We start from the raw sequence: 17504 nt of genomic DNA on the forward strand, positions 1-17504 counted from the left end.
ATATCTAAAATTTACTAAAAATAAAACTTAAAAATTATAATACTACACTACATATTTCGAATTTTAAATACTTTATAAAAATTATTCAATTTTACGTACAACACTCTACAAGCCTTAACTTAAAAGAAAAAAAAAGTTTTCAAATATTTTAAAGACATTTAATTTTTTATGCTAACGGTATATTTATTAGTATTTTTAACTTAATTGTAAACGCATTTAATTGCTCAATTAAAATAGTGTTTTAAATGTATATTTAACGTATATTTTTCGAAATACAATACACCAATTCTAGTAGAAAATAACATTTATAGATACTAGAGATTAAAAAAAAAACAAAAATTAGTTGTTTTAGTTCTTTTAAACATTATAAAAAAATTCTTTAGTAATAAGTTTTGAACCAAAACTCTATAAACTTTTAAGTTAACTGCTTACTACATGTCAGGTATCTTATAAGGGAATTCTTGTTGTAATTTTTCTTAATGGACTTTATATAAATTGTGATGCAAGAGAAGTTGTATATTGTATCTAGAAAATAAAGATAATTTAGAGTGCATATGATGAAATTGATTCTTCTTTGAAAAAACATAGTGTAAAGTTGAACTATAATTCTGGTTTTATCCTTTTGTCTACAAAATTTTGTTTATTTATTTATTAAATTACTTTTGTTATGTTGAAATTATGTTTAGTAGGTTATATTCATATTTCAAAATTTTGACTTCATTCTGAATAAAAAAATAATTAAGAAATTTCTTTACTTCATTAATAAACCATCTCTGTAAAATTAGGAGACTTAGGAAACACACCAAATCTACAAATTTTTATACAATTTAGTTAAATACTTTGTCGTCTCTTAGATCTAAATTGTTTCTTCTATCTACATTTTTATTTTTTTTAACACTTTTTGGATATACCTAGCATGATATTGCACCAATATCAAGCCTAAATTATATAATGTTTGATGTATTTTTAGAATATAAATTTAGATTAAAGTACAATGTTTTTTTTAATTTAATATAATATTATAAAATTTATTATCTGTAAGACTATCTTTAAATGTATTTTAAAAACAATTAGAAGTATCTAGTAAAATTTTGTAGGTGGCTTATAAACATATAATTTAAAAATACAACCTATCCAACTTCAAAGTTAATAATTATTTATGTAGTTATATAACTTGTTTAAAACAAATTATCTTTTTAGACTTAATATATTAAACTGAAAACATTGATTTTTAACCTAAATTTATGGACAATTTCAGCTTAATACTGGTGTGACATCATGCTAGGTAATTACTTCTTTTTTTTAATATATTATGACAATAGTATTAAACACTCAAAAAAGTATATTAGAATAGAAAGCACTGTTTTCTCATTACCTTTATTATTTAATTAAAATGTAATCATCTTGTACCCCTAACATATAAGCCAATCTACATTTTTATTTTTGTTATTTATACTATTAATGTAATTAAAATTAAAACCCCAAAGATAGGGTTCTTACTACACTGTATTTTTCTGGATGCATGCAAATTCACTACAAAAATTATTTATCTTGATTAATTTGAAAACTTTTAAAAAGCACAGGATTTTTTTATGCCTAATGATGGACCAACTATTAATTATTTAAACTATTGTTAATGATAAAATTTATTTTTTGTGAAATATAAAACTTTAATTAACCAAAAAATTTAAGTGACTGTAATATGAAAATTAATTGAATCAAAATTTCTGTATTAGAAAAATAACAAAGGTTATATCTAATATATCATTTTAAGGTATAAATAGTTATTCCTGTAAACATTCACAAAAATTTAAATTTAATAAAGAAGAGGTAATATTTTTAATACAGTTTATTTATTAAATTGTTTTTTCTTCAAACTCAAATGTGAATTATTTTTAAATTGTTGTATTGAAATGTTAAAAAACTGCATAAAATAATTACTTGTCTTAGTATTCAGGTAAAGAGTTTAAAAAGTAAGTTAAATAAAGCACTAGGGTATATTTTTAGTTCTAAAAATTTATGATCAGTTTATTAGAAAGGGCAGTTATTATAGTTTTGTAGGGTTGTCACACACTTAGACTAGTTTGAGTTGTTTTTAAATATCAGGCCAACACAGGCTACATTTTTGACATTTTTTGAAAGGTTCTGGCTAGTTTTTTTTTAATATTCAAAATGACTTAGATTAACTTAGTAAAGGTTTTTTTAAATCAGGTTTTCACAAAATGTTCATATGGCTTGCCCTTGGGAGCCATTACAGAAAAATAAGAGCCCATAAGCAGCAAAGGGGCCAAAGAAGGGGTCGTGAGTATTGAAGGGGCATAAGGAAATAATTTAAAACTTAAACTAGATATTCTGGAGTTGATGGTGAAAAGCAAAAAAAAAAGGTATCAGGTGTTTTGAATGGTAGTTTTGAAACTTACACTAGATAAAATGGGAAGTTTTCAGAAATTTAGTGGACCTAAGCTGTAAAAGGGGGAGCCACAAGGCCATAATTTGAAACTTACACTAGATACTCTCAAGTTGATGATGAAAAGAAAAAAAAAGGTGTCGACATACTTAATAGTAGTCTTTTGAGAAATCTGGTTGGAGGGGGCCAGAGCTTTTTTATTTCTTTAAAGGGGCCTAGTGAAAAAAAGTTCGGGAAACCCTGTTTTTAATATTTTATACTCAATTATTGTTCTATTATTTAAGTGAATTTTAATTGTTTAATAGAGTTTTTAGCTTTGTGTCTACCTCTACTTGAACATAACAGACATATTTTTTCATAGTCTTCTATAAATATCAAGTAACAAGCCTAAATTTTGAGTCAAGCTCTTAGTGATAAAATAAATTTTTATTGTACTCAGCAGTTCTCAGCATCTTAATCATATTTGCTAAGTACCAAATTAAGTTAAAATTTGCACAGTACCAAATTTTTTTATAAGAATTAAGTCATTTTTAAGGTTTAGTTGTCTTCATAATAGCATGAAAAACTAAAATTTGATAACTGCATTAAAAAAATTGCATTTATTTAAACATATTTTTTAGCTCAAGAATTTTTCTGTGCAAATTAATTGCACAAGGGTTGCCAGAAAGAATAATTTATAGCTTGTTTTGGCATTTACTCCTAACTTATTTAAGAAGAAAGCTGAATTAAGAAATTTCGAATAAAGAAAAAAAAAAGTTTGATTAATCAGCTAGTGCAGTTTAGTTTATACCAAGTACAATATAAACACTACGGTGTTAAGTGCACACTGGCTAAAAGAATTTTTTTTCACCTATTTATAAAAACTAGTTTATAGCTACTCATACTAGTTTTTGTATCAGAGAATGGCAACTCTGATTTTGTGACAAAAATTTGTAAAAATTATAGTTGTGGTTAAAATAGTTGTAAGTTTTTGATCTACTTAACAAAATATTAAAAAAATTTCTGCATTTTCAGTTTTTTTTAATATAATTTTTCTAAAGATTAGACATATTTTGAAATTGTTTACTGAAAGAACATCATAATAGTTACATACTTTTATAAACACTTGTTTGGTAATTTATTTTTTTAACAAAGTTATATTTAAAATCAAAGAAAAATGTCATATTTTCTAACTTTTTACTGAGAGAACATCATATTAAATAAATATTTATATACATAACTCTATAAAAATTATATAATGTCTGGTAACAGCAAGAAAAAAAGTTTTTTTTAATAATATTTATATACTTAATTATTATACGACTTTTTTTAGCTGAAATAAATTTAAAACTTTTTATTTTAAAGACAACATTTTAAAAATGAATATTTTTAAATGCATATTTTTTGCTGCTATTAAAATTTAGATAAATTTAAATGCTTATATGCTAACTAATATTTTTTTGTAGATATGCCTTAGTTCTATAAGATACTATTATGTGTAAATCAGAAACAAAAGGAGAGAATAAAAAATATGCAAATTTATTTAAAACTTTATTTTTCACGTTTCCAAGAACACTTTTGTTGTCCCCCTACATCAACAATGTAATCTTTATGACTATTAACTTTGAAAGTGAAACTGTTTATGTCAGAAGAAAATGGAATGTTTCTAATAGTTGTTCGCTTTATGTAGTGGTTACTTTACTTTTTACTCAACTTATTTCATGTATATTTCTACTTTGCAGAAAGTTTGTTATTTTTTCCTCATCATGCTTGTTTCTTGTAATCATAACGCAGAACATAATTTTTGACTTATATTTATTAGTGGAGTATGCAGCAATTGATTTAGCATTATTTGGTGGGTTAATACTACTGGTTGTAGAAGCTTCTTGTAGAGATGATTATTGTTTTGTAAAAAATCAAAGTAACAGCATCTATTCTATCGCACAACTTTTAGGAAGAGTATTGTTAGTATGTATGTTTATAACTTTGCTTCATTTTAAATCTAGCCTATCAGATTTATTTCATGATACTGTTGTTTGTATGCTAGCTGTTCTAATTATTTTTGGTTATAAAACAAAGTTCTCTGTTTCAATTCTTATTGTCTGGTTATTAGCTTATAATTTAAACCAAAATCAGTTCTGGAAGTACGAAAATAGTTTGCCATTGAAAAACTTTTATCAACAAGAATTTTTTCATATTCTCTCTACAGTTGGAGGATTTTGTATGCTATTTAAACTTGGTCCTGGTGAATTAAGTATTGATCAAAGTAAAAAGTTGAAATAGCATTTTTAACAACTATTTTAATAAAAGCTTTATATTGTTTAGAGGATATTTATGTTTATGTCTAATTGTTGCACGGGTTTTAGCCATTGTTATTTTACCTATATGCTATGTTTTGCCAATATTAAGCCATGACTGCTATGTCTGTTTAGATGTTATTAAAATTGATTAAAGGTAAAATAATTGAACACAGTTTAGTATAAAAAATTTGTTGATTTAATATTCAAGTAATTCTAAACATTTAAATTAAATTGACTATGATTATATTTTGTTTTCTGAATTTACAAGTTATAAAAAAAGTTGTACTTTTCTACTAGACTTGGTAATTTTTAATTGTTAAGCTTTTGGTCTTATGATAATAAAATAAAAGCTATAATTCAATTTTTTAACATCATAAACTATTGAGAAATAAAAACTATTTATAACGTGATACCAATGTTATGTGTGCTAGATTTATTTTACAATCTGAAATATTTTAGACTTTGTTTAAATTAGAAAAGTTTTACATCTGTTTTAAATCTGACATCATAAGTTTTTGCAAAGCTATTGCAAAGTTAAATAATTTTCTTAACCTTGTACAATGTATGATACATTTTTTTATCTTAGTGCATAATTTTATTATTTCATATATAAACGAAACAGTGTGTATTTGTTAACTATGACGAATAAAACTAAGTTAAATTTGTTGAAAATATTTAGCTAAAAAAGTAATATCAATATTAAAAAAAGCTTTTAAATTTATTGATATTTTTATGTTGTTGAATAAGCTCAAAATTTTTAAATATTTAGCTTATATATTTTGTAACTTGTTTTTTATTGTTTTTAACTAGAATATTTTTATATAAAGCTAATTTTTAACTATACTTTTAAAAACATAATTTCATTATTAAAAATGATTAACTTTTAAGTTACAAAAGTTAAATGCCAACTATAAAAGTTTGAAACTACAATTATTATTTGATCACTAATTTGTGCCTCTTCAAACATCAGATAAAACTTAATAGCAATGTTTGAACTTTTTATTTTTAAATTTATGTAAACTACACAATAACTTAATTTTACTTGAAAAATAATTTAGGTTTATAATATCTATCTTTAAAAGTAGTAAAGATAAATATTTGAAAATAATATTAATAATGTTTAAAATTTCAAAAGTAACACTACGTGCAGCAGGGTTTATACTACAAAGAAAAAAACTAAACATATCTTTATGTTGTTGTACCCAGGTTTATTTTTTTGATTAAGCTAAAAGATGTACATATTTCAAATAAAGTATATTACAGAACGTTCTTAACATAAAAATATCTAAACTATTTATATTTAGTATGCAAGTAAATAAAGTAATAATTGTGTATTTTTAAAACATTAGCTTTAAGTTTTATAGTTTTATAAGATTTTGTCTACTTTATAACATTTATAGTTAAGAAGTGCAAAAAGTAAACCAAAATTTCTTTGAACTGGTTATAGGGAGCAAAATTTTCTATAGAACTAATACTTATAAATGTTTTTTTGAAATATCATTTTAATGCAGCCCAAATTTATACCAGTTAAATATTTCAGACTAAATAAATCTTATCAAAACAAAAGTAATTTATAGGGTATCAAAAAAATCATTGCTAAAAATGTCTTAAAATTTAATAATATGTATTTAGGTGATTTGCACTGATTTTAATAACTTCATTAGATTATTAAATCTATGGCTTTAAAAACGTCAACAAATATACCTTGTGCTTGTCCGCAGAGTACCTTTAGTCTTTAAAGGTTAACTAGCCTAAAGACAAAAAAATCAAAAATAACAAAAAAAATTTTTTATAAAATATAAATATAAATCATAAACTACTAATGAGTTTAAAAATAATAAGTTTTAAAAATTTGAAATTTAAGTACTTTTTTATAGTTTTTTTCTGACAGTTGACTTTTTAAAGAAGTAAAATTTTGACATATGCAAAAACTCTTCAAATTCTTTTTCCAACTGGCATAACTTCTCTTATTTATTGTACATTTAAGTTTTGATAAAAGCTATAAACGTAGAAGACTTTTGTTTAAAAAATATATTAAACACAGTTTTGAGTCTACTGTAGATTTTTTTAATTAGAAGCTAAAGTGAAATATTTATTATTTAATATTAGTTAAGTTTTCTGTATCAATTATTAATCAATTTGTTTTGCTTAAAAGAATAGGATGGCAACTTCATATATGCATCACCGAGATGATTTGAAAAAGATGGTTTTGGTCCGAAGAAGAAGACAAAAAAGGACAATTAAAAACATTATAACTGAAAAAGAGCTTTTACCTGTAAACTGTTATGGAACTGCTGATCTTTACAAGTATTATTAAACTATGTCTTATTCAGCAATTGCAAAGTTGTACCATACTCTGCTGAGATAGAATATTCGAAATTAGCGTCTAATGTTTGAAATATTTGTATAAGTATTTTTTTTAAATAAAATTTTAATCAAATTGAGTTCAGCAAAAAATTTTTGTACTACAAATTAAGATTGTTAGTGTAACAAGTTAAAGCAAATAAAAAAGGAATATAATTGATTTTACAATAAAATGTGTATAATATAATAAAACTAATGTTTTCAGTATATATCTTTTAAAAATTTATTCTATATGTATGTTTATTTGTTAAGTTCATACTCATTTAACAATAAGTTATGCTATTGCTTACCCTTAAATTATTAGTATTAGTTTGTTTTGAGTAAATTAATAAAATAAAAAGCTTTAAAGTATATTTATTATGTTTCTATCTGAACAAAATAATGTTTAAATACTTTTTTTCAAGTTCATATATTTAGGCTGTCATATTTGTATAGATAGTTTAAACTATTTTATCAAAGTTTCGAATTTAATAACAGTACAAAAAATTAAGGTTTTTATAAAATTTTTATAGTTTGTTTTCTGAAACACAGGTTTGAACACTTACTTGAAAGTCTAAAAAAGCACCAAAATATATCAACAGTTCAACTCCCGATGGAAATTTCTGATGCTGCATTGATAAAATTAAATGACAAAAAATTTAATGCAGATGAAAACTTTGATGCTTATATTTTTATTTTTCGGTAAGTAGATTAAATTCCAATGGTTTCTTTTTTAAACTCATATGAAAACAAGTCTGTATAATAATAAGCTTATAAATTAGAATTCCGTTTATTCATTTCATGCGTTGCTTTAACATTGACTAAAGTTATTGAAATATAAAATGATACTTTAAATCCAATTTTTTCTTTAATTATTAAGTGCCAATTTTTTATAGAAGTGAAATTAGCGTATTTTTAAACAAATAAGAACCTGAACTATGTAAATCTAATTCTAGTTAAGTAAATTAAGTAAGTTATAAAATCTATTTTTCACGTCCTGTAAATCTAAGGCTTTAAAATTCACTAATTTAACAGTAACGTATAATAAAGTTATAGCATTTTTTGTAACCAAAAACTTAATAGTTATAAAACTTCTAAAAATTTCAAATGTTTGTAAAACATTCATTGAAAAAAATGTAATTTTGCTCGAGAGTTTTACCTATAAGTATTTATTTTTTAAGAAAAGTGGTTGTTTAATTACATTGTTAATTTTTTTTTGTCAGTTGCTCTTACTTACTTAGTTACAAAAGTAGAAAAAAAAAACATTGAACCCAGGAAAACTTTAAATGCATACCATGCAGTTTTGAAATTTTGTTTTTACACCTAATAATAGCTAATAGTAATTTCTTCTTATACTTTTAAAATTACGTTTTCTTCTAGTTATTTTACAGTTACTAAATATTATGAATTTATTTGTTTAACATAATATCTCAAAAAAAAACTTCAATAAGTTTCTTGTTCAAACTGTAATTGTTTACCTTCAAAATATATATTACTGACTTCCCATATGTATAAGAAATATTCAACTAGATTTTTATCATACTAGTTTTTTTAATATAATAATGTATACTATAAGTTTAAAGCATTTAGCTTTTTAAACGTATGTTTTTTTTTGAATTACTTTTCTGAATAAATTGTTGAAAAGCTCTTCAAGTGGGCTCTGTGGAAAGTGTTTAAGTTTAATTAATCACATTTTTTCTATATATGATTTATTACGAAAATTCTTATTTAAAAAAATACAGTACATACGTTTCATAAAAACAACAAAAATGTTTTTAATCATCAGCTGTAGGTTTGAAATTATATGCACTATGCTAAACAATGGTTTAAAAATTATACAAGAAAAAACAAAAAAACACTATGGCGTAATTATTAAGTAATGTGCAGTACAAAAGTAAATCTTCCATCTAAAAAACAACTAAAACTCACAAAACTACAATTAAGTGACTGTGAAATACTTTGAAATTTACTATATATTAAGAGGAGCTTTTTCATATGTCAACAAGATGGTATTTATTTATTTCCTCTAATCTAAGCAACCTTATTTTTTAAACGAATACAGAACGGCCATTGATTCTTTTAAGCACAGCCTACAAACAGGGTTATTACCATCTGCTATTGGCTGTGCTCTTTTTATCACCTCCCAAGTTATTCTAAAATCAGTGTTTTTGCGCTTTAGGTCGCAAACGTACTTTAAAGGTTCAGTCTCATTTACATATACACCACCTTATAAAGATTTTTTATGGTTAGAATATCGGAATCTGAACTGAGTTGAGCATAAGCTTACTTAGAATTTCTTATCAAGGTCAGAATTAGCTGTTGCCTTAAAAATAATGTTCTCCAAACGGCAATTGCCCCTTTTCAAATTATATTTGCAGCCACCAGCGCAGTTACATTGATTCTGGGTTAGATTACTTTTATTTGATATTTTTTGATTATGTGACTTAATTAATCTCTTCAAATTCGCCGTACATGAATAACTAGTTTGCTTGTTATGTATGTTGAAGGTTTTTGAAAATGGATAATTCTTTTGGAATGTTTTTTTTACTAGATTATAAATTCTCTGCCAATATTTGTTTTAACTGAACTACTGGCTGGAGGATTATACCAAATTATATTTAATTTAATTTTATTTTTATTGTTTGTTTTAGTTTTTTCAGCTAGACCATCGTCCCTATACAACCCAACTCTTTCTAAACCAAAAATATTTTTCAACCAGTCAAACATAAAAGTCCTACTAATTCGCATAATTCTGCACCCATAAACGATCCCTGCGCATAATCTAGCTACACTGCCTAATTCTTCTGGCTTTAAAGTAGAAAGACTAAAAAACATACGCATGCCTTCTTCAAGTCTATGGGTTTACGACTCACTGTTGAATCACCAATGATGACTACTGACTACCTGGATGTGAAGCTCAACTTGTATGATCTCCCCTATATGCCTTATAAAAAGGGGAAACGCAAAAATTATGTATATCAATAAATGTTTTGGCCACCAGAAAAATATTATAAAAAAATACCATGTATAAATAATCAACGTTTATATAAAAGATCAAGTTACAATTATGAACCTTATTTTAAAACAACTAAGCAAAAAACTAAAACAAACAAAAAAATACAATAAAACGAAATATAATTTGGTATAATCCTCCAATCAGTAGTTCAGTTAAACAAAAATTGGCAGAGAATTTATAAATCTAGTAAATAAACATTCCAAAAGAATTATCCATTATCAAAAATCTTCAACATACATAATATGCAAACTAGTTATTCATGTACGGCGAGTTTGAAGAGATTAATTAAGTCACATAATCCAAAAATATTAAATAAAAGTAATCTAACTCAGAATCAATTGAGTTGCGCTGATGGCTGCAAATATAACTTAAAAGGAGGTCATTGCCGTTTGGAGAACATAATTTAAAAGAAAAAAGTTCTTCATCAGCTTATGCTCAACTCAGTTCAGATTACGATATGCTAACCATAAAAAATCTATCAAAGATGGTGTATATGTAAATGACACTGAGCCTTCAAAGTACGTTTGCGACCTAAAGCGCAAAAACATTATAACTTTTGTATAATTCTTTAGCAATGTACAATTAATTTCAAACCTACAGCTGATGATCAAAAATAATTTTATTGTTTTTATGAAACGTATGTACTGTATTTTTTAAAATCGAATTTTTGTATTAAATTATTTGATAGCCCTTCAAGTGGGCTATGTGGAAAGTGATTAAGTTTATATAATCACATACATGGTTTTCTAGATACATTAAAAATTTTTAATATTTGACAATATACTTAAATCAAAAAAATTTAAATAACTTTATTTAATGTTTTTGTACAATATCAAATTTCAATCTAACTTTATTCAAAATTTTATAAAATAATTAAAAACAACAGTTGGTAATATATATTTATATATCAGTACTTCACTAGTTTTGGAACAATTTCATACTGGAATGTATCTGACCCAGGTATAAGAATTATTAACCAACTTGTGAAAGATTATGAAGTAGACTCTTACAAAGAAAATAGTGTCGAATATCAAGCTGAAAAGTTCAATTTTAAATTTGTTTCAGGAGATACTAGCTTGAATAAAAGTTTGTTAAACTAATTTATTTTTTGTCAAAGTTCTTAGACTCAAAGCTAAAAATATTTTAAATGTAAATTCAGTTGGAGAGAAACATATATAATCTTTTTTATTGAATTAGATTTGAATTTGAACTATTTTTTACAGCCAAGTATAAAAAAGTAATAGTTTTAAATAGAAAAAAAGAAACACTTTAAAAAAAGCATTTATCTACAAAAATAAAAACTACATTTAGCTTTTTCATTGTTTTGATTATGAATTTAAGACTTATTTATATTTTTTGTAGCAATTTTTTTAGAATTTGAAAAATAAAACAATTAATAATGGGTGCACGACAATTCAAATTCAGGCAAGACAAATTCAGACAATTCAAGTTCTTAGAAAAAGAATTAAGAGACTATGTTTTAAAAAGTTAAGTATTTTTGAAAAAGCTGAAAAATGAGTATATAGGTATATAGGTATTAATATCTACAAGCCATTTTTTATTTTCTGAAAAATTTTAGTTGTTTTTTGTGGGTTTATTATAAAAATCCACCTGATTTATTTTTTCTTTATTAATTTATTTTACCACATATGTTGTTAGTCGGAATAAAGTTTCAACACAAAAACATATGTGGTATATATTCCGATAAGCTTAGCTTATCAGGATCTCTAGGTATTAACGCCTTTTAACGTTACATCTTAATTTATTTTATACATTTTTTGTATTTTATACATTTATTTTTTATTTATTTTTCACTATCACTGTACCCCTAACCCTTACCCTCGATCGGTAAGCGGTTCTAGAATTTGACTGGGTGGATTTTGAACTTGTCCCTTTTTTGTGATATGGCTAAAATAAGTTTTAAAAAACAGTTATTTAAAGTAACTTTTATTATTTTTTAATATTTAAAATTTTGCAAATAAGAAAAAATTGCTTGTAGATATTAACAAGACCTACATACTTATATTTAAGTTTTAAAAAATATTTTTTAACTTTTTGAGATATAGTCTCTTAAATATTATTCTGAGAATTTGAATTGTCAGAATTTTAATTGTCATGTAACCATCATAAATGTGCAGTCATTTTTAATTAGCTGTCCTTTTTCAGTTTCTAGTAGATTAACTGATTTTTCTCTCAGTTGATCTATCAGAAAATATTTAAAGAAAAATTAATATAGAATTTTTTTAAAATTTTGTATACTTACTTTTCTGTACAACTTTTTAAGTTTAACGTTATACAAACTTTTAAATATACTTTTAAGCATTTTACTACAAGTAATAGCCAATTGCAATAAGTGTATGTTATAACAGCTTAAAATTTTGAAGAATTAAAGTTTTACTATGATAAAATAAAGTTGAAATCGATTTTTCAAAGTATAGTTTAATTATATAAAACAATATATATAAACTAAATTATATTAGTTGCAAAAATTTTACTTTTATATATTATATCACATATAAAACTAAAGTTTTTTATATATTATAATTTAAGCCAAGATTGATAACTTAAAACAAAGCTGTTTGAAATTGTGTTTAGATTCAAAGGTTTTCACTGTAATTTTAAAAAAACAGCTTTTAACTTGCAAACTAAAATAATGATATTTTTTGTATATTAGCTGTTTTAATCAATTGCAGACTTCATGAACATCAACAATTCGTCAAAGGAAGGAGTGAAGTGTGTTGACATGTACGCACTCGCCAGCTCACTTGCCATATCTGTCAAGCTTTCTCACTGGGAACTCGCACTCGACGAGCTCATTCACTCGTTGGAGCCGCTCCCCAATGAACTGATCAACACCAGGATCACCAAAAACACTTCCAACAACGTTCTCAAACATATTGGGCAAATTTTTCTACTTAGGTTTCATTATTCTAAACGATTGCGTTATTTTTTTAAGATTTTTATTTTATTTAAATTTTCATAGTTTAGTTTATTTTTATTAACACACATTTACAGTTCTTATTAGGGTTGTCATACATTGAAAAAAACTAAGGCTTGTTATATATTTAAAATGCTCAGGTCAACTCGACTAGTTTTTTTTTGAAAAAAAGTTATCATGGTTGACTTGATTCAGTTGTCGAAATTGTATAACTTTTTTATTAAGTTGTGATCTACCATTCAATTTTTGTTAATTTTTTGTAGTTAATTCAAACTTTTTGTTAAAATATTCCTTCTTGCAGCAACCGTTAGTTTATTACATCATTATTAGTTTTCATTATAATGCTTGAATTAAAATTTATAATAATAACACAATTAATTTACAGTAAAGTATTTATTAGATCTTAAGTCATAAAATTAGATGTAAGTTTAAAAACAAGTGTTTACAGTCATTCTTTAAGTGGGTAGCTTTCAAATTTGCACGAGCGTACAAAATTGCAAGAGGGGACAAAATTGCACAAAGATACTTTTGCACGAGGCGATAAAATAACACGAAGAAATTTTTGCATGAAAGATCACTTTTCCACGAGCAGACAATTTTGCACGGAGACATTTTTGCACGGGTTGAATTTTTTTTAACTTTAAAAAAAGTTTTTATTTAATTTTAATTTTTTTTTAGTTTCACTGTTACCCCTAACCTTACCCTCGGACGGTAAGTTATTATTAATTTTTTAATTTATTATTCACTATCTCTGTTACCCCTAACCCTTACCCTCGGTCAGTAGTTTTTTTTTAACTAGCTTTTTTTTAAGAATAATTTTTATTAGTTATTTTTTACTTTTTATTTTTACTATCACTGTTACCTTTAACACTTACCATCGGTCAGTAACTTTTTTATTTTAATTTTAAATCAAATTATCTTTTAGTGTTTTTTATCTGTTTTTATTTATTTATTTATTTATTTTATCTGTTTATTTTTTACTCTAGTGAAAAAATGTAACTCGTGCAATTTTGTTCCCTCGTGCAAATTTGGCTTAGTGCAGAAGTATTTTTGTGCACTCGTTCAATTTTGATCTCGTGCAATTTAGTCCCCTCGTGCAATTTAGTCCCCTCGTGCAATTTAATAACCTTGTGCAATTTTGACCCGTTCCCTTTTAAGTGAACAAAGATAAATAACTAATGGAAATCCTAAATTAAAAATAAACTAGGCTATTTTTTGTAAATCAGGCTAGTTTTTTTATTAAAAACATGGCAACCCTGATATTGTATATTTGATAAATTTGACACGGTGATAATTTTCTGCGTTTAAGTATAGTAATGACGTTCACAATTTCAAGCTTCTAAGATGCTAGATTACATGCGCCTGCCAAAGCACCGAGCTAAATTACTAGCTAAAACTTAAATTTTGTGTATATTTTATAATGTAAATAATTTAAGTTAACAATCAAAACATAGTGTAACAAGTAGCATACATACTACAGGCACAGAGTTAATTTACAGCACAGTTCAAACTCAGTACCAGACGTTTTTTGGGACAATGAAAGTTTAGAAAACATTTTCCTGCAAGCCTCAAAGTGAGAACTTTTATTGATATACTTTTGTTATGCTGATTATTAACTTTAAATAAACAATTAATTTAAGTAAAAGTTATAGAGTGTAAGCTGCATTTTCAGAACTAAAACATTGTTAATTTGAAAAAGATTATTATCTTATATTAAATCAGGCTTTGCAAAAATTATACTACTTAGACTTATAATTAAACAAATTTAAGAAGACATAGTACTAAACAAAAATCTATTGTATTTACCTTGTTGACCTCAACAAATTATATAACCATAAAAATTCTCCGATTACCAAAGTGCTTTAGCTTGATATAAGAGTTACGTCTAAACGATTAAGATCAGATACAATTATTTTTTTCTATTTAAAATAATGTTTAGCTAGCCTGCGTTCTGGCAATTACTTAGTTAACAATGTTTTAGTATAATGCTTTTTGAGGTGATTACAACTTTGACGAACATGTATTTAGTAATTGTATGGTGTTATATAGATCATTGTTAAGTATTAATTTTTTAAATAAACTAACATTGGGTCGTACACAATAAATTAAACTACAAATCAGTTTCTATAAAGTATATAAACTTTAATTTTATTTTATATACAGTTATCTTTGTAAAAATTAAATATAAACAATGGAATAAAGTTTTTCCATTGTCAATTTTTATGGCATTTGAAGTTTTATTAAAATTATATATTAAATTTTAAGCTGGTTTCTAAAAATTATCAAGAAACATTGCTTAAAGAGTTTAAAACAGTTCTGATCTTAGAATTCAAACAATATTTAAAAATAATAATTTAGATGAGAAAAAGTATAGAAAAAGTATTGTTTTTCAAAACTATAAAACATTCTTTACTCTAAAGATTTAGATATTACTGTAAAAATGTGAATAAGATTATTTATAAAATGAATTGGAAAATATTTTTATAGTAAAATAGTCTTCGTTCGCTTTTTTTTTGCGCCTTCCATAGGGAATTTACTAAACTTACCAACTTTGTTCGCTTATATTTCAAAAAAATTGCTTTGAATTACATATTTAAACAATAATTTCAGCTAGTTTTTATTCACTGTAGTCAGTTTTTGATGAACCAGGCAAGTTTTGAATAGTGGCAACTCTGAAAAAATATTGTCTTTATAATTCATAAAGTAGCAATAACATTTTTAGAAAGTATTTTACACTGTAAGTAAGCTGACTAATAATTGCCTTCATAGTATATAAAACAGTATGCTTATATATAATTGAAGTTAAAAAAATCATTATAATTAATTAAATTCATTTATAAATCAGTATAAAAATCATAAACTTAAAATACAAACATTTATATTAAACATAGGAAGTAAATTATATCTTTTCAATAATAAAAACTTTCAAGGTATTATGACATAAACAAACGGGTGGAAGAAATAAATAAGAAGTTGTCTTACTGTTCTGAGATGGTAGAACTAGTTAAATCGCATATAACTGAACAGAAAAGTTACAACGTCGAAGTTCTTATTGTGCTACTTATTATGTTGGAGGTTTGTTTTAGACTTAATGTTTTTATAGAGACTCAGAGTAGTTCATCTTTGATTTATGAATCTTATTTTAATTATTACTAATGACAAATGCCAGGGTTTATAAAAACAAATGTTTCTTGAGACAGAATTGATGAAAAAAAGTCGTTTGTGCTCTCTTTTCTTTGTAATTTATAAAAATTTAAGTTCAAAAGCAATTATTTATTGAAATATTTAATTGATAAGGCTGTTACCTATTTTAGTTGAATTTAATATATTTAAAATACTTTTTTACAAATTGTTTTTATCACAAGCTTTTTCAACTAAAAGATAAATCTTAGATCAGAAAATTTTTCTTGACTGGCCAAGTAGTGGGTGCACGGCTGCTCAAATTTTGACAATTCAATTTCCAACAATCTAAATTATTCTGAGTTATTGATAAATGTCTATTTTGTAATACCAAAAGACAAAAGTATTGTACCATCTTATCTTATTGATTAAACTTAAAAGAGCATTTTGTACTTTCTAAAAGTTTAAACTTATTTTTTGAGATATGGCTAAAACTAGATTTAAGGCTTATTAAAATGTAGTAATTTTAAGTAAAAGATAGTTTTTGTTTTTATTTTTTAAATTTTCAAGTAATTTTTTACCATCGTAATCCTATTAATAAGACTTACAAGACCATTTTTTATATTTTTCAAGTATAGTTATTTTCTTGAATTTTTTTTATTTGAGTTGTCATGTAACTCAAAACAGTTTACAGACCCCTAACAAGTGGTCGACTGTCTTTTTAAAATAGCAAAGTCATTTACTCATTAAAATTATTTCAAATATACTTTTTATCATAAAATATTTTGAATATGAAATACTGTATATAAAAGCGTCGTTTATTTTAGATTCAAAATAAGAATATAACACTTGTAATCAGTGGATATCTTAATTTTTTAACTTTGTAATTGTATTTTTAACATCAATTTATTATTTCTAAATAAATTTTAAATACAAAGTTAACTTGAATTCAATAAAAATTGCAGGTTGCCATTGAAATCACTCACTTTGTGCTAAATTCTAAAAAAAAAGAGAATTATGTTCCTTCAAAAGATGAAAATAAATAAATATTTTTTTATTTATTCTAGGCAATTGGTTTTTATAGAGATGTTTTTTATAATCTGAAAATTTTTGAAATTTTCTTATTTTTTTGATTATAATTTTTTTATAATTGATAACGACAAATAAATTATTTACACGTAAATTTTAATAATCACATTTTTTTGGTTTTAGAAAATTCTACAATTAAATTTTGTTTGCGTTAGATTTACATAAGTATTTAAGCATATACAGAAGGTTAAATAAAAATTTGTTGAAAATTTTATTAGTAAATTATTATTTCATGATATTTTAAACAGTTAAAAAAATTATACATAACTATAAGCAATGTTTTTATATTTAAAAAAATAGTTTTACAACTAA

General features: G+C 24.3%; 1 protein-coding gene across 5 annotated transcripts; it reads left to right on the forward strand.

The window, feature by feature from the left end:
- The first annotated feature begins 1223 nt into the window (after window positions 1–1223).
- LOC145836007 (required for meiotic nuclear division protein 1 homolog) lies at window positions 1224–17280 on the forward strand. 5 transcript variants are annotated; one of them, XM_082943788.1, is made up of 8 exons: window positions 1224–1285; window positions 6842–6993; window positions 7582–7731; window positions 10968–11131; window positions 12739–12964; window positions 14464–14556; window positions 15914–16058; window positions 17069–17280. In XM_082943788.1, the coding sequence occupies exons 2-8, from the start codon at window positions 6848–6850 to the stop codon at window positions 17147–17149; spliced, it is 1005 nt and encodes a 334-aa protein (XP_082799914.1). In that variant the 5' UTR covers window positions 1224–1285; window positions 6842–6847; the 3' UTR covers window positions 17150–17280. The 5 variants fall into 5 exon arrangements, with proteins under 5 accessions (XP_082799914.1, XP_082799915.1, XP_082799917.1 ...); XM_082943789.1 differs by lacking the exon at window positions 1224–1285 and adding an exon at window positions 5753–5892 and having other exon boundaries at window positions 6842–7077; XM_082943791.1 differs by lacking the exon at window positions 1224–1285 and adding an exon at window positions 5753–5892 and having other exon boundaries at window positions 6842–7077; window positions 11006–11131.
- The last annotated feature ends 224 nt before the right edge of the window (window positions 17281–17504 follow it).

The sequence above is a fragment of the Thalia democratica genome, chromosome 5 (genome assembly GCF_965202585.1).
Source record: "Thalia democratica chromosome 5, ktThaDemo2.hap1.1, whole genome shotgun sequence".
Taxonomy (NCBI): Eukaryota; Metazoa; Chordata; class Thaliacea; order Salpida; family Salpidae; genus Thalia; species Thalia democratica.

What these genes read in the sequence shown, in the direction of transcription:
- LOC145836007 (XM_082943787.1), top strand. Translation starts at nt 5,803, where the DNA reads ATGTTTAAAATTTCAAAAGTAACACTACGTGCAGCAGGGTTTATACTA. An exon ending in CTTTATGTTGTTGTACCCAG is followed by an intron (nt 5,893 to 6,841) that starts GTTTATTTTTTT and finishes TTTGCTTAAAAG; the next exon opens with AATAGGATGGCAACTTCATA. An exon ending in ATTTTCCTGCAAGCCTCAAA is followed by an intron (nt 14,557 to 15,913) that starts GTGAGAACTTTT and finishes AAAACTTTCAAG; the next exon opens with GTATTATGACATAAACAAAC.